General features: G+C 42.8%; 2 protein-coding genes across 5 annotated transcripts in view; one reads left to right on the top strand and one right to left on the bottom strand.

Moving 5' to 3' along the window:
* Positions 1 to 705: 705 nt before the first annotated feature.
* Positions 706 to 21434, bottom strand: LOC144595354 (betaine-homocysteine S-methyltransferase). Of its 2 annotated transcripts, XM_078402777.1 has the most exons (8): positions 21340 to 21434; positions 19914 to 19981; positions 18435 to 18607; positions 11887 to 11990; positions 9524 to 9685; positions 6311 to 6516; positions 5743 to 5819; positions 706 to 876 (listed from the first exon to the last, which is right to left on the bottom strand). In XM_078402777.1, exons 1-8 carry the CDS (start codon positions 21415 to 21417, stop codon positions 800 to 802), a joined length of 945 nt encoding a protein of 314 aa, XP_078258903.1. In that variant the 5' UTR covers positions 21418 to 21434; the 3' UTR covers positions 706 to 799. The 2 variants fall into 2 exon arrangements, with proteins under 2 accessions (XP_078258903.1, XP_078258905.1); XM_078402779.1 differs by lacking the exon at positions 9524 to 9685.
* Positions 21435 to 21553: 119 nt separating this feature from the next.
* Positions 21554 to 23340, top strand: part of ercc5 (excision repair cross-complementation group 5) — a 29176-nt gene continuing 27389 nt past the window's right edge. For 2 of the 3 annotated variants that reach the window (XM_078402762.1, XM_078402763.1), the window contains exon 1: positions 21554 to 21865. In XM_078402762.1, coding sequence (XP_078258888.1) covers positions 21805 to 21865 — 61 coding nt within the window. In that variant the 5' untranslated portion in view covers positions 21554 to 21804. The remainder of the gene's footprint in view (positions 21866 to 23340) is intronic. The other variant, XM_078402764.1, reaches the window with a different exon arrangement.

The raw sequence follows: 23340 nt of genomic DNA, 5'->3' as shown, positions 1-23340 counted from the left end.
TTAATTTATAAATTGGCTATTTGATAAACCATAGGAAATTAAAGAAAAACAAACAATTTTTCACCAATGTTACTTGTAAAAATGTTCATACGGAACTTTATTTAGAATAAGATAATACCTGCCTATATATTCACTATTTTGTTTGCATTTTGTAAAATTAGGATGCCTATTTTCTGACAAGGCGTACAATTAGAGAGTGAAAGACTTCCTTGGCATCCTAATTTTACAACATGCAAACAAAATAGTGAATATATAGGCAGGAACCGCCATTCCCAAAGGTCAAAGGAGGACCTGGCGTGGGGGAACCACCGAGAAGGGGAGGGGGAGGCAGAACAAGGAGTAGCCGATGTGGGATACTTTTGTAACTTTGTCAGCGCCGTTAATGTGGCGACTATTTGCATACCTTGGGTAGGCAAGCAAAGAATTTCACTGTGCCTTGACACATGTGATTAAAGTATACCATTCCATCCAACTACTGATTTAAAGCAAAAATTAGTCTGTTTTATACTAATATTACCATAATAACAACATCCATCAGTTTAATCCAATTATGTATCTTCACAGTATGGGAAGTAATCATATGGAATACTGCAGATTACTTTAAAAACTATTGTTTTTTGGTTACTCCCAAACAACCTGGAAATTAGAGCATGAAGTTAAATAAAAATGTAAACACGCCAAGTGCCAACATATTATTTATTGGGTTTTTATACATTTATATAGTATTTAACAAAATTTATAATAGTTGATAAAGGCATTGAAAGGTAATAGTATTTACATTCTTGGCATTATTTGAACCTCATTTAAGCTGCAAATTTGGTTTCAACACACATCGAAGCTCAGCTATATCAGCTGGAGTAGTTCGACAACAGCCACCTGTAAATGTTTTTAAAAATAATACAATTAATGTTTGTTTTCCAATATTATTAAAGCATAGATTCTAACATCAGTCAACTAGATAAATAGTTATAAATAGTTTTATACCATCTATAAAATACTATTTTAGGTTAATTATGGTCCAGTTTATAATCGGAATCAAGCGATACAAGGTTAGTGTAGGAAGATGGCACAGAGTTAAATGATCAGATGTAATCTTATTGAACTGCAGAGTAGGCAAGAGTGATTGTGGTTCTCCTAAATTTTGATGTACTTTAAACTTGCTGGTGCTGGAGATGGAGAATGCTTAATTGTGTTTGTCTAGAAGTGCTTTTAGGGACCTTAATGCCTCAACTCAAGGCTAGTCACTTATTTGCCTATGTCTGTATCATTTAATCACTGTCAATGCATTGGCAAAGGTGCTGCAGCAAGACAAATAATTAGGGAACCCATTCCTCAAAACTCTCCACTGCCCTCTATTGGAAAGTTCACAAATGTGATCGTTCTTGGGGGATAGTTTTGATGCACTTGCAGTCGCGGGACTCGGCACTCACCAGCTTAAATCACAAAGAATAATGTACAGTACCAGAGGTGACTTGAGTTAATGAAAGTCCATTAACCACATCCAGAAAACAGACACAGAATGATTTTGCAATTATATATATTATCTCCCAAACATTTACTTTTGAAATGCAGTTAGTGCTATGCAGCCAGCCAATTTGCATTTAGAGTTGACAAAAATAAGCAGAGCAAACAATGAGCTGAATAATGAATTAGTCTATCAGGGAGACAGGGTGAAAATGATGACAGGACGTTAGACCATTTTTAGATAATTTAAAAGACATTAGAACTCTACAAAAAAGCCAAGTCTCTTTTAAATTTTCCAAATAGACATTGCCTTGGCTTATTTTAAAAGTGACATATTCAAGTGTACATTCTTTACTAATGCATAGAAATATCCCAATACATGGGCTCAAGTCCTAGACCACTGTGTATGACACGATTGAATGTGTATCTACTGAAAATGTATGTGCAGTTTTAATTTTGTACTAGAATGGGGTGGACCCGTTGGGCCCAAACCTCTCCTGCATTGGTCTAGCACTTCCCCCCACTCACCCCTCCATTCCCCCTCTCCACTCTTAGGGGCTCTCCGGCACGCCGCCATTCCTGCCCCGCAGTTCCTCTCTTCATTGGGGGGGGGGGGCGGGAACCTCCCTCTCCTTCCGGTCCTGCCTCTTCCGCTCCATCCCCCCACCCCTCATTGATCTCCCCACTCCTGCCTGGCGTAAAGACTTTACTGTTTTACCACTAACTTTGTTGCATTGTTGTCTGCCTAGAGAAAACGAACTTTAACAGCCGCCGCTCCCGTCACTCGTGCGGGACCCGTCCTGTCCCCTCCTTCCAGTCCCGCAACTTCAACCCCCCTCCCCAACTCATTGGCCGCCACTCCCGCCAATCAAATGGCGATCTCAAAATGGCAATCTCACGTATGGCCCATTGGGTTCCCATTGTGACATCAAACAGGCGTGGCTGACGGGCACGGTAAGTGGAAAAGGGATTTAAAGTTTAAAATGTCAATAACTTAAAAAATATAACAACAATTTGAATGAAATCTGCTACTTGCACACCGTAGGCCAATGGTGAGTAAGGTGGGCCTAAAATCGTTGTGCTATCGTGTACCGTTTTGATTGTATTTCGCAAACAAACATAGAAGATGAGAGTTTTAGTAATATAATAGATGTCATTTTTTAATTTTAAATAAAGTTTATTTTTGTGAAAGGAAATAAAACTTTAAGCCACAACCTTTTGGTTCGGATACTAACTGATCTTTAGGAGGAAGGAAATTATGGAGAAAAGATGGGGTTTTTTTCACATCAGCTTTCAGATATGAAAAGCAAGTGATGAAATTAGAACGGACGGGCATTTCTGTGGCCACAGTAAAGCATTCCTGTGCCCCCTGTGGTGCCAGGGTCAAGGATATCTCAATCTGCTTCAGAAGATTCTAAAAGGGGATGAAGAACAGCACATAATGGCATTTATAACAATATAGAAAAGGCGACGCAGCTTTGCATATTGAATTTAAGGAGTTTGGCAAAAGGTGGAAAACCAGAACCCTAATTTTGGGGATTATTTCCTGCAGTGTGCTATAAAGGGAGAAGAAAACATCGCCAAACAGAAGATGCAGGTAGGACCAGTGTGATTAGTTGTACTGAAAGAGAATCAATATCGTTTCAGGGAGGCTTGCTCATCCTACTCCGGAGGGTTTAAATTACTTTGGAGACAGTGGGAGGTGGAATCAGCAGCAGTGGAGCAGGTGGGGAGATGTAAATGTAGAGTTTAAATCGAGTATGCTTTATGGTCAGAGCAGCCAGATTAGGGAGCAAGGGAGGGCCTACAGGCTCAACTGCATTTACTTTAATGCAGGGAGCATTATTAATAAATTGGATAAGCTTAGAACATGGATCGGTTCTTGGAATTATGATATTGCAAACACACAAAACAATGGTTGAGGGAGGGACAGAGCTGAATGTTCTGGGAAAAGAGGCAGGCTTTTCGCTCCAGTGATTAGGGCGAACATCACAGCAGTATTTAAGGGTGGATATCTTGGTGGCTTCATCCAATGAGGTCAAATAGATAGTAATTAGAGTACGAGAGGGGTTAAACCAGACCTCCCAATCGTCAGCTGGAATTAGAAAAACACTTTTATAAGCAAAATGCAGAAAAGTGAGAAGTGGGAGTTTAACTTTCCCATAGTGAATGGAATTGCATTTGTGCAAGAGGCTGCGATGGAATTAAATCCATCTAAGAAAAGTGTTTGCAACAATGTGTGGAGTCCTACTAGAGATGGGGCTATACTCAATTTTAGGAAATGAAACTGGATAAGTGGTAGAAGTGTTGGTGGGCTAGACTTTGGATATAGTGACCATAATTCTTTGTTTCAAGGTAGTTATGGAGAGAAATACAGTTGGTCCTCAAGTTATGGTCCTAAATTATGAGAATGCTGATTTCAATGGCATAAGAGAAGATCTGGCAAAAATAGATTGTAGATGCTTGCAGTTAAAATGATACCTAACAAGTGGGAATCTTTGAAAAGAAAGCTGATAAGAGCTAAAGCAAGTTATTTCAGAAAGTCAAAAATGGTAAGGTTGGGAAACATTGGATGATAAGGAGGGGTATGTTTATAGTCTGGAGCAAGTCAGTATTAAGGTAGAGATGTTAAATGTCTTTGAAGGCATCAGAGTGAATACATCTGCTGGTCCTGTTGAGATCTCCTTGGGATGTTTTGGGAAGCAAGGGAGAAGATAGCTGGGACTCGAATGGAGACTTTGCGGTGACACTGACAGACTTGTATTCCTAGGAGACGATGATGTCCAATTACTGCAGGAGGTTATATGGAAACAGTAGATACAAGGAACTGCAAATGCTGGTTTACAAAAAAAGACAGTGCGGGAGTAACTCAGCAGGTCAGGCAGCATCTCTGGAGAACAGAGATAGACAATTTTTCGGGTTGGGAAACAGTTCTTCAGACTGATGCTGGAAGAGAGGTGGAGGCAGGACAAAGCGAGCTGCTCTCGCAGCTGCGGCTTGCCTGCAGTCCGTTGTCTTTTGTGTTTTTTGTTGTTTTTGTCTTAATTGTAGTTTAAATATGATGTAGTGTTTGCGGTTGTGTGTCATGGGGGGGGTGGGAACTGTAACATTGTCTCCCCCGAACGGAGACCCGACCTTTGTTTCTGTGTCGTGTCTCCGTTCCCGCTGCGGCCTACCACCGGCCATGCACCTGGAGCTGGCGGCCTCCGGCTGGGACCACCTGGGCTCTGGTTCGCAGAGCCCGCGGCCCAGACTCACCACCTGCGGCGCTAGCTGCCTTCGGATGCTGCGGGAGCGGCTGCGACTCATCTCCGGCGCGGGCCGCCTGGACGTCGGAAGCCCGCAGGCCCCTGGGTGGGGGCCGACATCGGGAGCTCCGGCAGCGGCAGCGTTTTCGCCCGTCCCGAATCGCGGGGCTTGGGTCGGCCCGCCGCGGAGATTTCACCGTCCAGCACGACCTGGAATAGGCCATGGGATTTTCTCCGCCCGGCGGGGGCTTCAATGTCGGGAGCCCCGACCGCCCCGACGTGGCAAATCCAACAGCCTGACCGCGGGAGAAGACGGCAGGGGAAGAGAAAAAGACATTCTGGCCTTCCATCACAGTGAGGAGGTGACTGGAGGAGACTCACTGTGATGGATGTTTCTTTTGTTTGGTGTTGGTTTATGATTGTATGTGTTATTGCATTTTTATTGATTATTCTTATTGGTCTTATTGTTGAACTGCGGGTAAATTTTCATTTCACTGCACATTTATGTGTATGTGACAAATAAATGACTATTGACTATTGAAGTGGTAGGCAGATACAGGCGAGATGGGTTAAAAAAGGCCAAAGGTAAAAAAGACAAAAACGCGTGAGATAAGGATAGACATTGTGTTATCATCGTGAATCATGTGTAATATAAATAGTGTTCTCTAATTCATCAATCACATTATATCCAATTCAATTTTTGGAAACAAATGGTGTGGGAGAGCAACCTGTACTGCTCATTTATTTTATATTTTTGATCTTGTTGTACGAGTATTAAAGTGAGTATTTAATGTGCAATTAGCTAAAAGCAAATCACCATGTCTGCAATTAAAATTTATTTCACCATATTCTCAATATATATTTTCAACTATTTCAAGTGATGCAAAATGATTCTCAGTATAGCATCAGTTATAAAGGTGATAATTAAACTTGAATTGAACATCTTTCCTGGAAAACTACTTACTTCGTAACTATTTTTTAGCTGATATCTTCTTGATCTGTCAGATAACTCAGGTTTATAAAAACTTACCAATCCATTTAGCACCGAGTTCTTTCCATTCCAATGCAAGCTCTGCAAGTTGACTTTTGACTGGACCATTTCCCCAGCTGGTTTTGGAAAATGAGAAGAATTTGAAATTACAAATTTAAGAAAAAATTATATTATACACAATATAGCAAAAATTGGAGAAAATCATTGTACACCTTTTCATTACCTAATTTCCCCAAATTATCATATTCTTCCTGATATAAATCATAACTGTAAATGTGGCTTTAAAAAAGCAATATGGCCATGCAAGTATAAATCCCAGTGAAGTCTTTCTATCTATTTCATCAATTTGTACAAGAGCCAAGCACAACAAAAGCCAAAAACTAACGGTTTTGAAAAAGGATCAATTATAAATGTCATGCTACATTATGCAAGAACTTGCAACTAGAAGAATAGTCTACCTTTTCAAAGAGGACATAAAGTCTGACTGAATTTATATGGAGGGATATTACTTTCATTTCTTACTAAAGGGATAAGATGTTACATCTTGCATTGTAATTTTATTTTTACAAAATAACCATTTCGACATTTGTTGATGTAAATGACGCACCCTGTATTAGGGTTCCAACTTTCTCCACGATTTGGATATATAATCCATCCTCCTTTTGGACGCTTATTTTGTTCAACAGTTGCAAGGAGCGAACTAACTATATCTGGAGGGCAGCAGTTTAATCCCACGGCCACCAGCTGATCAGAATTGATTACAAATTTCACAGCATCAGCAAACCTTTCTCCATGGGAAATATATTGTTCATCCTGCAAAGTAATAAGAAAATTATTGTAAAAAATTTCACTACAAAGCTGCCAAAATCCGTATCGAAAATAACAACCCAGAGACTAAAACAGCTTGCAGAAAGGTAGGTTTATGTGTGGTGGAGGCAAGGGGTGGGTAAGGAATGCATGGGAAGGAGCTATAATATGGAGAATGAAAGTTCACACAGTAATTGCATTATTGTTGTAGAATCCAAAACTCCCTCCTGGCCCCATAATGCTAATTTTTCAGACCATTCCCTAACCTTCTGATTCATTTTGCACTGACAGTCCATAGTGCTCCATCTGAACCTTTATGAGTGCACACGTCATGTGCATAAAAATACACGGCTATCAAAAGATCTCAAGAACTATAAGGTGAAGTCAGGAAAGTTGAAAGGTTAACCAACTCATTTTGATCCCACTATCAGCTTTCTACCAAGTTGCAGCACAACACAACCCATCTTAAAGTCAATATTTCACAGAATCATAGAATGGTTACAGCAAGGAAGACAGTTTAGTCTATCGCGTCACCACCAGCTTTGGCTGATCTCACCTGACATTGTCTTCTCATGAGGTTTAACAATTCTTAATCAGGTCAACAGAACAGGGAGGCAGGTTCTTCTTGTGATGTGTGCATGGGTGCGTGGAGCACTTGCAATGGGGAGGGTGACTTCTCAAAGTGGATCTAACATGAGATGGATAATCTATATTTTAGCCTGTTCTTTCCAGTAAAATAGACTTGGGACCTGCACAGAAGTTCCTCAATTTTTATTGTGTAAACTAAACTTCAGAAAAGAATCCCTTAATGACAATTAGTATTCCAATAACATTTGTTCCCAGAAAATTCATCCAATCAGTCAAACAACAGATTCCAGAGTAAATGCCAGTACAATATCCCCAATATTAATGTCCAAATTACACTTGCTGGGCAAGTATTTTTATACGGTTGACATCAGATTCTATTCTTCAACAAACTCTACTCTGAAGTTTGTCACAGGAGATTTACAGGGGAAAATATTGAAATAAGCTACTTTGATTCTTGGGAATCCCTGTCCTGAGGCCAGTCAGAATGAATGATGAGTATCCAGAATGGTACTGAGAACCCAGTATCAATGCACGGGAAACAAACAAAAGCATGATGTGACAAACTGTGCATTCCCCCACCACTTCTGGCAACTCGTGCCCCATTTGCGGAAAAGTCTGTAGGTCCGATATAGATCGACAAAACTGGAATCGAAGTAAGTCACTGTTGTTCCCAAGGGACAACCCAAGAGAGAAATTCTGGTGCCTACCTTCACTTCCAATCAGAAAGACACCAGATTGGCAGAGTGGTTTGCTGAAAACATGGTCAGCTACCATTAATTTCCCACTCGCCAGCAAAGTCAACAGTTTACTGTGCGGCTGAGAACAAAAATCGGTAAGTGGCTCCTACAAGTTAACAATACAATTTTGCTGAGATGTTTCTGTGCTACAGCCAATGATTCTGCACCATCCAGCAAGCATTGGTTTACATTAATCCACATTCCCATCGTCTACCCTCAGATTCGACCACTTACCAACACGTTAGTGGCTAATTAATTTACCAATTTACATGCCTTTGGGATATGAGAAATCCATCTGAAGGGAACCCACAGTCCCAGGAAGAAATGCAAACTCCACACAGACACCACCAGAAGTTAGGATCAAGCCTAGGTCATGCGAACTGTGATCTGTCAATGCCCTAAATGCATATTAATAATTTGATACAGAATAAAAAGATAATTTCATCAATTTCTTCAGTTTTAGGTCAATGTGACCATTGAGGGAAAGAACTAAATCAGCACCGCACATGACTTTCAACAGCTTTAATGTGACCTACCATTAATAACCAGTAAATGAGCATGCAAACAATGGAGAGTAAAATAATGTGACAACGACTTATAACTACATGGTTACAGTAGAAAGGGGCATTCTGTAAGTATCAGAGCACAGTCTTTATGAGCTGTTGCCTTTCTCCCCATTTGATGTGACTGTGCACGTTATTGAATAATCTTCTATGTGTTCTCCAGGTACATTGGAGGGGAAAGGGGAGATGGTGCTGGCAACAACAGGCACACTAAAATGGGTAAAATCTCAACAAATTCAGATTCCATCACAAGTTCCACTCTGCTGACAAACATCAAGCTTTAAATACTGCCTGGACCCAAGATTCTCAGTATCTATGAAGTCTCCCACTGTCAATACTTTGTTAGTTTAAAACGAGGAAGTACTTGAGGCAAGTCCAATAACAATATTTAAAAGACATTTGGACAGGTACATGGATCGAAAAGGTTGAGTGGGATAGAAACTAAATGCGAGCAAAGATAAATGATAAATAGCTTAGATGGGGCATCTTGGGTGGTATAGACAAGTTGGGCTGAAGAGCCTGTTTCTGTGTTGTATGACTGTGACTCTATGACAAACTCAAAATGAACTGATTTTGAATAAAGCTCACACTCACAGAGTGATAGAGAGAGATCGCACTGCAGCAGCACATCAACCCATCAAGTACCCAATACACCAATCCTATCCCAACCCATTTTATCCTACCCTACCCTATACCCATTCTCATCATTCCCCTCAGATTCTACTACTCATCTTTACAGTGGGAACAATTTGAAGTGGCCAATTAACCTCCCAACCCATTTCTTGGGGGAGAGATGAAGCAAGTTCACCCAGTGGAAACCACACAGTCACAGGAAGAACATGTAAACTCCAGAGACAGCTCCAGAGGTCCAGAACTCTGATTACTGGAGCTGTGAGACAGTAGCCCCATTAGCTACGCCACTGTGTCACCCTTGAGCTTACTTATTTATTGCCGTTCTGCAATAACTCAACATGCTAAATTGTTAACACTCTCAAATCTTTCAGCATAATCCCTGACTGGTTTGACATAACCCAAAGCAGGTTAAGTCTAATTATAAAACTAAACCTTGACTGATTTACAAATCAATTAAAAAATGCTAATTATTATTCAACTTTGATTAAATACTTTGCAGGAAAATGACAGCCAGCCTTTACTGTTTGGGAATTCTCTAAGAAGTTCCACCAGAGCTTCTCCTTCCTTCTGACTGGGAATTGTTTCCATAGCAATGAGATCCGCTCCTGCTGTTATTAAGGACTGCATCTGAGGTCGATGCCAAGTCTTTAATTCCTGTAACAAGCCAAAAAGATTATACAGCATTTCAAACATAAATGAAACATATTAAGGATAAGTATCTGTGGAGTTAAGGCCAGCAGTTACAAAATTATTACATTTTAAACTTTTTTTGGTCGTACATTCCTCTGGTTGTTTTTATTAAAACATACACAGTATTAATGCTATCATGAGTGTAAATCAGAAAAGGCTATGCCATATCTTAATTCTCATTAAATATTTATATATCACATCTATTAGGGCAAATAAAGTTTACATTAGTACAAGTTTACGCAAGTCAACTATTGTGTAAGTCAGGGAATGCCTGCAGTTTTATAGGAAAGTGCCAATAGAATGGGTATGGTTAGTGGAGATGGAACACCACATCAAAAATCGCAAATGGAACTTGTGAAGAGAATGTTGAAAGAGCGGAGGGGAAGATGGATTTGGTGGTGAAATTTTGCTAGCTGACAAGCAGTATTCCCACATTTCTTTCAACCTTCTTGAATTATTAAATTCAAGTTCACTGGGTGGCATAGCGGTTGAGTTGCTGCCTTCCAGCACCAAAGACCGAGGTTTGATCCTGACTATGGGTGCTGTCTGTACGGAGCTTGTACGTCCATACTGTGAGCACGTGGGTTTCATCTGGGTGCTCCGGTTTCCTCCAACATCCCAAAGACGTGCAGGTATTTAGGTTAAATAGCCCTACATAGACCATATTGTGTATGATAGAACTAGCATATGAGTGATTGTGGTCGTTGTGGACTTGGTGGGCCAAAAGGCATGTATCCACGCTGATCCCTTAAATTCATGACCAACAGATCACTACTATACCGAAATCAGCAAAAATATTAAAAGAAAATCCCAAATCTAACATCCGAGTAAACCCTCGAAAGACTACTGTGGCATATAATTATTTCCTGATTTTATATCAAACTCTGTTCTATGTAAGGTGCTTGTAATTTTCTTGTTGTCCATTGGTATATATTTAATTACACTAATTTATTTTCCATATCATAAATAATGCTATCTACTTTTCCAACATCATTCTTACCTTTAAAATCAAGTTCAAAATCAAGTTCAAATCAATTTCAAAACCACAGCACAAAGACTGGCAGCCAGCTTAGCAAAATGCGAGTGTGGCTTTATTGCACATAATGGTTTGTCAATTATACATTTAACTGCAGAATTGTTTGTATGTGTTACAAAAGATCCCCTGCACTTGAAGTGGAGAACTGTGAGCAGCAATAATCTTTCCACAAACAAAACCACCAAAAGTATCATCAATTAATTTATATTTTTGTGATATCTTGCTGCTTTCAAATGACATACTATATGTTGAATAATTGTGTCTGCACTTCAAAAATAATTAATTAATTGCACAGATGTGAGAAATGCAACATAAAGGCATGGTGTGTTTCTATTTCTAAAGTTGATTTATCAGCACATTAATTTCCCTCTCCAGTTGAAACCTAAAAATACAAGTCTAGCTATTGCCCCAATGTTGCAGATCAGATGTCATCTCAGAAGCACGGCCAAACATCTTCAGGATTATACAACTCTGGCAAAAATAATGCAATTCTACTTCTCAGCTTAAAAAGACTTTTACATTTTCAGTCGTCCCTTCCACACTGAAAGTTACACACAAAATATTTTTTTTAATCTATCCATACCAGAAAATGGTCTGTTAAAAATAAGTAACTGGACATGGGTGACATTCCCAGGTCTGGATTTTACTTATTAAGAGGGTATTAAAAGTTAATCATTTGCTGTAGAGCTATATCAGATCCCTTCCCAAATGTGATTTCACAAGCTGCCATTTTGCCGACTAGACTCTCAAGCACTCATGATAAAGTACAATCATATCTATTCCTTCATCAGATGTTTAAGAACCATGGAGATCTTAGTCTGAGACAATTTCGGGAGAAGGAGGGAAATTTAAAATTAAGGTGACATTTCTTATTCGGTAGTTTGTTAATCTTTGGAATTCTCCGTGCCAGAGAATTATGATATTCTGTCACTGTACATTAAATTCATAGATTAATGCATTTGTGGGATCAAAGAAAATAAAAAATTAACGGAAGAGGTAACCTGGTGAGCAAGAATCAAAATAATTTTATGAGCATATGTCTTGCAATGGTATTTACTGGATAAGATACTAAACAAATCAAGTACTTGCTAAGTCATTGAAACAAAATAATGCACAATTTGCTCCATACCTCTTTAGTCATCTGATCAACATAGTCACCTGAATATTCAGAACCATCATGCAAAGAAGCTCCATAAGGCCCAATGGAGCCTGCAACGAGGGGCATTGCTCTCTCTATAAAAAAAGTACCAACATTTTTGTCAGTTGTTAATAATCTAACATAAGCAAACTGAATTAAATGCATTATCAAACCTAAAAAAAGGGTATATTTCAAAGATAAGTACATTTTAATCTCTGACTAGAGTAGACATATTGCTCAGGAAATTCTCCACTGGTGTGGCGTTAGTTGTTCACAAACAGTCAGGTGGTCAATGTGCTAAAATCAACTTACGGGTTAGTAAGGTCATGGCCAAGATTTATACTCCACATTGTTAATTTGTCACTCTTTCTAAAGTCCATATGCTGATATTGAGTTCGGACAAGATCATGCCGGGGTTATGACACACATTGTAATCAAATAATTTACTCATGTTTACTGTTAAGCATCACCTAAAAGGAACCGCTTAAGCGAAATATTGAAAGGTAGTTGACACCCCTTGCACTATACCCATGTACGAGTCTGTGAGGCCCATTTCTAGGTGAAGGCAAAGACTGCTGCGTGTGTACAAGTCAAACGATCCCGAGGGGTACAGGAAAGCTCGCTATGATATTTGCAAAGCCATCAGGAATGACAAAAGACAATACCAGGACATACTTGAGTCCCAGTATAATCACTTGGACCAAGTGTGTCAGGGCCCGAATGGCTGCATAGTGACGTCAGGCAGCATCGCTGATGATAGTGGGACCTCTCTGATGAACTTAATGCATTATATTCTCACTTTGAGCAGAAGGCCAACAGGGCTATATCTGTCCCATCAGAGGCAAGTGTGCCTTTTCACAGGGTTACTGTTGCAGAAGTTAAATGGAATGGAATACTTTATTGTCACATGCGACTAGGCACAGTGAAATTCTTTGCTTGCAAACCCAATGTATACAAATAGCAGGGCGCTGACAAAGTTACAAAGCACGCCGGCTCCTCCTTTTGTTCTTCCCACCCCCCCCCCTAGCAGTTCCCCGCCATGCCGGGTCTTCCGTTGTTCTCCCCCCACCCCCTCACCGTGTCCTCCATAGTTCTTCCCTTTCCCCCTCACAGCAGTCCTTTACGCTCTCATCGACCATGGATCGACCCGTGAGGTTTCACCACCGCCGAAGCCCCATCGTCACGAGGCTTCACTGTTGCCGCCGCTTCACCGCTGCCGAGGCCTCACCACTGTTGACACCCCACTTTGCTCCTATGTGGTGCCGACCCGGGCCCCAGCGGCCGACCCGGGCCCCGCCGACCCGGGCCCCACCGACCTGGGGCCGCGGGCCGACCTGGACTCCGACCTGCGAGGCCCGGCTCCTCCGTCTGACACGCGAGACCCCGGCCGGGCGCCGACCCGGGCTTCTACACGGTGATCCAGGAGGCATCGAGACCGCAGCACTTCGATAAAGGCCTCCGGCCACGTTCCCAGTCCACAGCCATGGGTGAAGATTGACCTTCTTGAGGGTGAACCCACAGATATCAACTGGCCCAGTCCCTGGCCACACGCTTAGGAACTGCGTGGACCAACTAGTGGGAGTATACATGGACATTGTTAATCGCTCCATACTCCGTTCTTAGGTACCCACTTGCTACAAGAAAATCACTATCATCCCGGTGCCAAAGAAAAACAAGATCTCATGCGATAATGAGATTATCGAGTGGTCTTAACATCCACCATCAGTGGTCTTCACATCCAGCCTACCAAGCAACCTTGGCCCACTGCAGTTGGGCAACCGCAGCAGCAAGACCATGGCTGATGCCCTTGTCCATGGTCCTACACTCATCCCTGGAACACCTGGATACCAAGTACATCTACGTCAGATTCCTATTCATAGACTACAGCTCTGCTTTCAATTATCCCAACCAAGCTCATCTCCAAACTCATGGAACTTACAATCAGCACTCCGCTCTGTTAATGGATCATCAACTTCCTGACCAACAAACCACAATCAGCGAGGATAGAGGACAAATCATCCTCTACAATAAACCTCAACACTGGTGACCTGCAAGAATGCGTTCTCAGCCCTATATTCCTTGTAATGCCATGACTATGCAGCCAAATATTAATCCAACACAATTTGTAAGTTCGCAGACGACACCAACGTAGTGTTCTAGATATCAAATAATGACAAGATGGAGGACAGGAACGAGATTGAATACCTCGTAACCTGGTGCCAAAACAACAACCACTCCCTCAATGTCAGCAAGATAAAGGATTGTGATTGACTTCAGCCAACAAAGCAGTACACAAACCCTGGTATACATTGATGACATCAAACTAGAAATAGTCGAAAGCTTCAAGTTCTTAGGAATAATTATTACCAGCAATTATCCTGGACCAGCTATAGCTATTGAAGATATGGCCAAGAAAGCACACCGATGCCTTTACTTCCGTAAAAGGCTCGTCCCCATCAACCCAATGATTCAATGATACTTTACTGTCACATGTACCTAGGTACAGTGAAATGCTTTGTTTTGCATACAACCTGGTAAAATCATACAGCAGATCTCACTTAGGCAGTACACAAGAGTCACCACGTTTCTGGCACCAACAAAGTTACATAAAGTTTATCGAACATGCGTATCTGGTCGCAGCGGCGAACCAGGCCTACCGCCGCTTATGTCCGCAGGCAGCCCCCCGCTGGGTCCCCCCATCGTTCCCGGCGCCCCCTGCCACGTCCCCCCCTTCGTTCTTGGCACCCCTGCGGGGTCCCCCCTTTGTTCTCGGCAGCCCACCGTCAGGTAGCTCTCGGCAGCGCGGGTCCCCCTACGCTCTCAATGGTCCCCTTCACTCTCGGCAGCGCGGGTCCCCCTACGCTCTCGACGGTCCCCCTCACTCTCGGCGGACCTCCTCTCTCTCGACGGCATCGGTCCAGTCAATGCCAATGGCTCGGGTCCAAGTTTGGTGACCATGGTGAGCGATACAGGCCTACCGGCAGGTCCTCCGTCATTGGTCCATGGCGGGCGATCCTCGGTGTGCGAGTCCTTGGACCACGGTGTGGGGTGACCGGACCTGGCGGGTGTGTCCTCCATCTTCAGTCTGCCTCAGGCGAGCTGGGCCTGCTGGCGGGCTTGGCGTCTGCTTGCTGGGACACTAGGGACAATTTACAAATTATACCAAGCCAATTAGCCTACAAACCAGTACACCTTTGGAGTGAGGGAGGAAACTGGAGCTCCCAGAGAAAACCCACGCAGGTCATGGGGAGAACGTACAAACTGCATACAGACTCCATAGTCAGGATTGAACCCAGGTCCCTGGCATTGAGAAAAATTCTACTCATCTAATATTTAATGTCAGACATTCATCAGAAACAGTAAAGGGTTAAGAGGATTGGTGGTGAGATAGAACTGAACTTCACATGGGAAATAGTGCAGTATAGAAGATGGCAACAACATTATAATGTTGATGATCCAGTAACATGACTTTCAGATAATTTAATTCAAATTCCCTCATGGCAGTGATGAATTCAAATTCAATCAATTAAGTAATTTCTGGCTTTAATGATGCAGATCATAGAATTCCCAAATACTTGTAAAACATAGAAACATAGAAAATAGGTGCAGGAGTAGGCCATTCGGCCCTTTGTGCCTGCACCGCCATTCAATATGATCATGGCTGATCATCCAGCTCAGTAGCCTGTACCTGCCTTCTCTCCATACCCCCTGATCCCTTTAGCAAAAAGGGCCACATCTAACTCCCTCTTAAATATAGCCAATGAACTGGCCTCAACTACCTTCTGTGGCAGAGAATTCCACAGACTCACCACTCTCTGTGTGAAGAAATGTTTTCTCATCTCGGTCCTAAAAGACTTCCCCCTTATCCTTAAGCTGTGACCCCTGGTTCTGGACTCCCCCAACATCGGGAACAATCTTCCCGCATCTAGCCTCTCCAACCCCTTAAGAATTTTATATGTTTCTATAAGATCCCCCCTCAGTCTTCTAAATTCCAGCGAGTACAAGCCCAGTCTATCCAGTCTTTCCTCATATGAAAGTCCCGCCATCCCAGGGATCAATCTGGTGAACCTTCTCTGTACTCCCTCTAAGGGAAGAACGTCTTTCCTCAGGTTAGGAGACCAAAACTGCACACAATACTCCAGGTTGGTGTAAAGACCCCGCTAGTCCTACTCCTACTACCCTTTGAAGGAAAGAAATGTACAAATTTACCCAAAGAGAATTCCATGAGTCTCTGAACCGGAAATGTGATTGAATCTTAAACCACCCCTTAAAATAGCCAAGTAAGCCAGAGATCAAGGTCAATTGGACATGTAACTGTTGCACCACAGCGCTATCCATCGATTTCCAGCTGGCCGCAAGTCAGAATTCATGAGGTACAACATCATTATTCTCATCTCAGCAGAAGAGAAAAGAGGAAAGAGGTCAGATATCAGCAACTCATCTCGCTGTTCGTTCACAGGAGCCATGGCTGCAATTGAGCAAGTGGACAAAGCAATTGTAAATGCTATTAGGTTGGCTAGGAAGCTGCCCTCTTTCTTCTCCTTGTTGTTCTAATGAGTCTTTTGCTATTCATCAGAAAGGATACAGGCATAAAAGAGTTGACAATGCCAGGCAGCAGGGGTATTCAAGTCAAAGCCTCCCTGTACAAACGCAATGTTGATATGGTCTGCTCATACCTACTTTTGGACTGCAATTGATCAGTATCTGCGTAAAAAGGAACTGCAGATGCTGGCTGGTTCAAACCGGATAGACACAAAAAGAGGCAACATCTCTGGAGAGAAGGAATGGGTGACGTTTCGGGTCGACACCCTTCTTCAGCATCTGTAACTAGTTTAAATATACCAGCAAATGCAAGACCACATCTTTTGGCAACTGCTCTAATCTATCCTCTCACTGTCACGTTGAATTGCTTGACACAGTTGGGAATCTAGTTCTGCAGAACCAGGGCACATAGTAAGAAGGGGCTGCAGTGAAAAGCCAAGATGAAACAAGAGTTGGGAAACTGAGAGCAACATTTCTTCTCAATGGCAGAAAGGAACCTGGTCATCAGGTGTAGGCGCACTCCGTGTTGCAATATATGGCACAGGTATGGTCTATGCCCCGCTCAGTGGCAGGCATTTTCCATTTTGGTTTGGAGATTCAAAATGGATTGTGATCGTCCAGATATAATGTATAGGTCATAAGAGGAAAGAGGGTGGAGGAAATTAAACCAACGCAGCAGTCATCCAGTTGGCCATCTTTGTGTTTGGCTGCATCAATTGCTTTGAGTACGCAAAACTCTATGTGTCAAACTCTACATGTCTGTGTTTCCTTATCACAGAGTATTGATATTCAGCCTGAGTGTGCCATATCACCTGTGACTGCTACTATTTCTGTAGAAAATCATATTTGATCACGTGAATGGTACAGTGATCTGCATGGTATGTTATGAAGGGCCCCCATGGGAGGAGACAATGGATTCTATTGAATGGTTTCCCCATGAAACTGTCAAAATCATTTGGCATACTGCCTTTACACCAGAACACCCAAACAAGCACCAGGACCTCGCTTGGCTGGTGGAGAGAAGGGTCTTTTCTGTCAGATCCTTCATACATGGACAGAACCTGGGTAGAGGTATGGATAAGATGGTCATCCACCTTCTTGTGGACTGTGATTTTGCTAAAAGGGTCCATAAAAGGATGCAGTACACTTTGTCGACATTCATCCCAACTGACAGCACGAGACAGAAATGTGTTCTACAGGCTATTCTCTTATTGCAAACAGTGGCAAATGCTACAAGATTGTCAACATGTGGACAGATGCAGTTTAGTCTGCTTGCAACTTGATGGTTTTCCAGTGCAATACGATGCACTGGCAGATTAAGTGTCGTGCTACCAACTGGCATATTCTAAGGCATGGGAGTATAGTCTGGGGATGCACCAAAGATTTGTACATGCACATAAAGACTGTGAGAAAAGACATACGTCTGGACACTGAAGAACTGGGGCCTGTTTAACTATCTCTCACACATTTCCGTCATGAAATGTTTGAGGAATGAAACATTAATGATGTCAGCATATAAGTGTCAGCATATAAATCATATAGCATATAATGAATTGCATGGTACAGTGAATGAGGATTACAGCCTGTTGTGATTGTAGTACAGTGTATTTTATGAATAACATATTTTTGGAATAAATCCTCACTTTTCCAGTAATCCTCACATCCTGTAAAACAATCAAGGGGTGGACAACAGTGATGCTTTACCCATTAACATCACTTGATCAAAAATAAAGTATTATGAAATAATATTTCTGCTTTAGTAAGAGATATTAAAACTGAATGCTTTAGAAAATGTATAGGTCTTACAGGTGTTATTCTAAAAACTGTATTTCCTATCAATAAGTCAAAATTTACTTGTAAACTTTCATTAATCAGTTTGATAAAAATATTTACAAAACTTCTACACCACCCATTGTTTATATTATCTTGATGTTAAAAAACATATCTAAAAACATACAATATCTGCCAAATTTAAAAGCAAATACTGCACAATTTACCTGAGCTTCTGGATTCTGAGAGAAACTCAGTAATAGCCTCTTTGGCAAGTTGTACTCCTGACTGCAAGAGCTGGTCAGCTTTTTCTGACGTCAAACCAAGATACTTCATAAATCCTGCCACACTCCCCTGGTATGTGGCTGTGGTGATGACATCAGCTCCACAAGAAAGGTAACTAGAAACAAAATAATACATTAGAAATAGATTTTATCCCCCAAAGTAAACTGAGCTATCATTACCAGTTGAACACAATCCGGTCGATTTTGCCAAATTTAATAAAAAGAACCTTCTGGGTAAGTGGGATAAAATATTACTTTGGATTTTTGTCTTTTAATACTCTACTGGTGACGTCTTCAATGTATGGAAACTTTCACCAACTATATTAGCAGTCAGAGGTAAAATGGCTAAAAATCATGAGTTATAGATACCACTCAGTAACTTTATTTACAGTTAACAACTTTTCAGTTTGCTGCTAAGTCACAATAAATCTTCCAAAATAACCTTTCTTGGCACTGAATGTTTTAAAATCAATAAATTTGCTGTGAACAGCGAGTAGACAACTATTACAGGCAGCGGTATGGATAAGATGGTCATCCACTTTCTTGTGGACTGTGGAGAACTATTAAAAAACTATTCAACTATCCTTTGCAATATATAGCTTACACGTGGTGCAAGTTTTGATCTTGAAGATCTATTTAGTTTGTTTGCTTTACAGCATTTATAACTTGGGCTGCCAAATAGTGCAACTCTTTTTGCATCCAACTCATGCAATATGGCCACTGCATTGTTAGGCTTTAATATTTCTCATGTCCTGCTTGCTCTAAAGTTCACTGTTGTACAACCCTCTGGTTTCTACAAGCCTGAGTGAGAATTTAATGCATAATATCTGTTAATGCAGTATTGCATCCAGATCAAATGAAACTCATTATTTTAATAGCTAAATAAATTATTGTGAAACTCTTTTAACTATTTCCAGGGCAAAAGAATAAGTATAGACCTTCAGTTTTTATCTATTATCCAGGTGTTAAGATAAAGGTTAAATACATGTATGAAATCAATCCAACCAAATTTATAACTATCACTGTCTCAAATACAAAAGTCATTTTAGAAATACACTTTGTGAATTCTCAATGTACACAATATTATACACACCATCTCAATGTTCACAACATTGAGCATGTACTATTCAGCGTTATAACTGATCTCTGTTTCATCCCATTAAACTCAGTCTTATCCTAGTTTAAATGTTATTTTGTATATTTCCCTTTCAAATGTGTGTGTACAAAAGAGAAAGGAGTATGTCTTCCACAAACTCTTACATCGCAAGCAGTTAGTGAATACCTGTACAGAGTCAGCTGCCAATGCCTTGCTCATGCCATGTTTCTGACATTCTCCACAACTACATTCAGTTGTTCTTTTTTAACCATTGAAGAAAAAGTAAAATTTCAAAACAAAAACAGAAAAATTACTGCTTCAATTACCTTGCATGCACATTTTTGATAGCTTGTGGATTTGTTTGCAATATTCTGGCACTCCATAATGGATCTCCCTATTACAGATAAAAAACATTAATTATTGAAGTGCAATTTTGATTGCACGAGAGAGACACAAAGATGTGGAAGGGTAAGGAGTGAAAACGAGACATCAAAGGGGACGTGGTTCAAGGAAAATGTAGTAATAGATCATTGTTAGCTAGGGGAAGGTGACAACAAAGCATAGAAACATAAAATTAAATCAGGACAGTCACACTGGTCAGAGAATTAGAGTAGGGTGGGATGGAGAGAGAGAGGGAAAGCAAGGGTTACTTGAAGTTAGAGAAATCAATATTCATACTGCTGGGATGTAAACTGCCCAAGCAAAATGAGATGTTGTTCCTCCAATTTGCGTTGGGCCTCACTCTGACAGTGGAGGAAGCACAGGACAGAAAGGTTAGTGTGGGAATGAGAGGGGGAGTTTAAGTGTGTAGGGAGGAACTGCAGATGCTGGTTTAAACTGAAGATAAGACACAAAATGCTGGAGTAACTCAGCAGGCCTGGCAGCATCTCTGGAGAGAAGGAACGGGTGACGTTTCGGGTCGAGACGCTCCGAGGTTAGGGTTCATGATTTTGTGTGGGGGGGGGGGGGGGAGAGAGGGAGAGGGGGAGAGAGGGAGAGGGGGAGAGAGGGAGAGGGGGAGAGAGGGAGAGGGGGAGAGAGGGAGAGGGGGAGAGAGGGAGAGGGGGAGAGAGGGAGAGGGGGAGAGAGGGAGAGAGGGAGAGGGGGAGAGGGGGAGAGAGGGAGAGGGGGAGAGGGGGAGAGAGGGAGAGGGGGAGAGGGGGAGAGGGGGAGAGAGGGAGAGGGGGAGAGGGGGAGAGAGGGAGAGGGGGGGACAAATATATAACGCGCAAGTCCCTTCCTACATGATGGCAACCCACTGTAGGGGTCCCCAGGCCGGTTTATTCACTGCCTCCCCCACCTGTTGACGCTCCCACCTGTAGACACCCCCCACCTGCAGCTGCAGCCCCACCTGCGGCCTCCCCTCCCACCTGCGGCCTCCCCTCCCACCTGCGGGCGTGCCCCCCACCTGGAGCCTCCCCCACCTGTAGCTGCAGCCCCACCTGGAGCTTCGCCTACCTGTAGCCTGCCGCCCCCACCTGTTGCCTCTCCACCCCCACCTGTTGCCTCTCCACCCCCACCTGTTGCCTCCCTCCCCCACCTGTTGCCTCCCTCCCCCACCTGTTGCCTCCCTCCCCCACCTGTTGCCTCTCCCTCCCCACCTGTTGCCTCCCCACCCGTCACCTGTTGCGCCCCAACCTGTGCCTCGCCTCGCCTCCCCCACCTGTAGCCTCCCCCCACCTGTAGCCTGCCCGACCACCTGGAGCCGCCCCCACCTGTACCCTCCCCCTCCCACCTGCACCCCCCGCCCACCTGCAGCTGCAGCCCCGCCGCCTCGAGCTCGGTGGCCAGGCCGCCGTCAACTGTCAACACGTCCCCCGCGGCGGCCATCCCCGCCCCGCCCTGCGCCTGGCTGGCTGACTGACTGACAGCCCGCGCAGCCAATGGGCCGCTGACTGGGGGAGGGCCGGCGGCGGGGCTGTCCAACCACCGGCCGGCTTGTGGGCGGGACCTGAGCCACGTTGAGCCGCTCCAGTCAGAGCGACCGGTCGAGGTCGATGCTTCCGGGCCGGTTCCTGCTCTGCTGAGAAGGGGAAAGCTGTGTTACTGCCGCTGACTTTCTGTCGCTGCCGAGGACATGGCGATGTAAAATGCAATCTGTAAGTTCAAAGGAAGAGCAGTCCAGGTGGATCTGGCACGGCGGGGAGCGATGTCAGAGCCAGGCACCACGTCGAGCAGCAGCAGCAGCAGCAGCAGCGGTGCAGAAAGAACCTGTGAATGTTTCAGGCCCAAAATGATGCAGTAACTCAGCGGGACAGGCAGTATCTCTGGAGAGAAGGTATCGGTGTCGAGGCGAGTCTGTCTTTTTGTGGCGATCACCTGTGATGTAAACTGGCATCTACAGCTCCTTCCTACACGATGGACACAAAGTGCTGGAGTAACAGCATCACTGCCAGAGAAACAAAGAGCCGCAGATACTGGTTTATGCCAAAGATAGCGCAGACCTGCTAGTTAACATCAGAACCACTAATGATCTGGGTTTTTAAAACAGTTTTACGACGCGGAGAAATGAGAAGAAAGAGCGAAAAAGTTGTGATATGGTTGGAGGCAGGAGAGATAAAGTAACAAGAGGCAATCATGCTATAGATAGTAGTGTAGGAAAATAACTGCAGATGCTGGTACAAATCGAAGGTATCACAAAATGCTGGAGTAACTCAGCAGGTCAGGCAGTATCTAGGAGAGAGGGAATGGGTGACGTTTCAGGTCGAGACCCTTCTTGAGACTGATAGGATGCTATAGGATGAGAGTAAAGATTAATGGGTTGAACAGAGAAGCAAAACATGGGCTCTTAGTAGTGCTAGTAAAAAATTGTTATGATATTAATAATATAAGCTTCAGATAGCTATACGTGTCAAATCCAGTTTCGAGGCTCGAGATGGGAGTGGGAGCAAAGAATCAAAAGTGAGAACCATATCATCTCCCTCCCCAATCCCATCTACCCACCACCCTCCCTCTGATTCTGCATTTTATTCCTTGGCCTTCCTTTCTTATCAAATTCTACCATCTGCAGCCCTTTATCTTCCACTCTTTCACCTCTAACCTTTATGACCATTTCCATCCTTCTCTTCCACCACCTATCAACCCCCACCCTCCCTTACTTGGATCCAACTATCACTATCCACCTCTTGCCACACCCCATCACTTCACCTCTTCCCACCAGTTATCTTCCTCTACTCTAATCTTGAAGAAGGGTTCCAACTCAGAACAACCTCTGTCCATTTCCCTCCACAAATCCTGTTTGACACCGCAGAGTTCTTGCATCAGTTTATATTTGCTCATGATTCCAGTATTTGCAGTCTCTGGTGACCCTGTGTAATATCCTTCTGTACCCTACCATTCTATTGTCAGACTACTTTGTATCTCTCAGCTTCACCCTAAATTGTTTGCAATGAATAATATGAAACTTAAAAACAGTCCTACTGGTCCCTGGGAGTATCACTGCCCACACAAATTCAAGATTCAAGATAGCTTTATTGTCATCCAAATTGGACGAAATTCAGTCACCCACAGTCCAACAACAAAAGCATCGAAATAGGCATTAAAATTACACAATCCCAAAAACACACAAAAGAAGAAACATCCATCAAGAAAACATCCATCACAGTGAGTCTCCACTCTTTATCACCTTCACATCTGTCATCAAAACATTTCAGCATAACTTTTCATTGTTTCACTTTTTATGTGGAGAATGCACGACCTGAATTTAATCTTGAATGGCCTAACTCCAAATTTTAAAATTTTGTCTTCTTGTGG

This window comes from Rhinoraja longicauda, chromosome 7 (genome assembly GCF_053455715.1).
Source record: "Rhinoraja longicauda isolate Sanriku21f chromosome 7, sRhiLon1.1, whole genome shotgun sequence".
Classification (NCBI taxonomy): domain Eukaryota; kingdom Metazoa; phylum Chordata; class Chondrichthyes; order Rajiformes; family Arhynchobatidae; genus Rhinoraja; species Rhinoraja longicauda.
Note: the sequence above shows the minus strand (reverse complement) of the source record. Positions and strands in the feature narration are given on the sequence as shown.

Excerpts from the sequence above, each read along its gene's own strand:
- LOC144595354 (XM_078402777.1), bottom strand. The coding sequence starts at position 21,417 with ATGGCCGCCGCGGGGGACGTGTTGACAGTTGACGGCGGCCTGGCCACC. Across the intron at positions 19,982-21,339 it reads CGGCGGGGCTGCAGCTGCAG|GGAGATCCATTATGGAGTGC; the intron begins GTGGGCGGGGGG and ends TATCTGTAATAG. Across the intron at positions 9,686-11,886 it reads TTGATCAGATGACTAAAGAG|GAATTAAAGACTTGGCATCG; the intron begins GTATGGAGCAAA and ends GGCTTGTTACAG.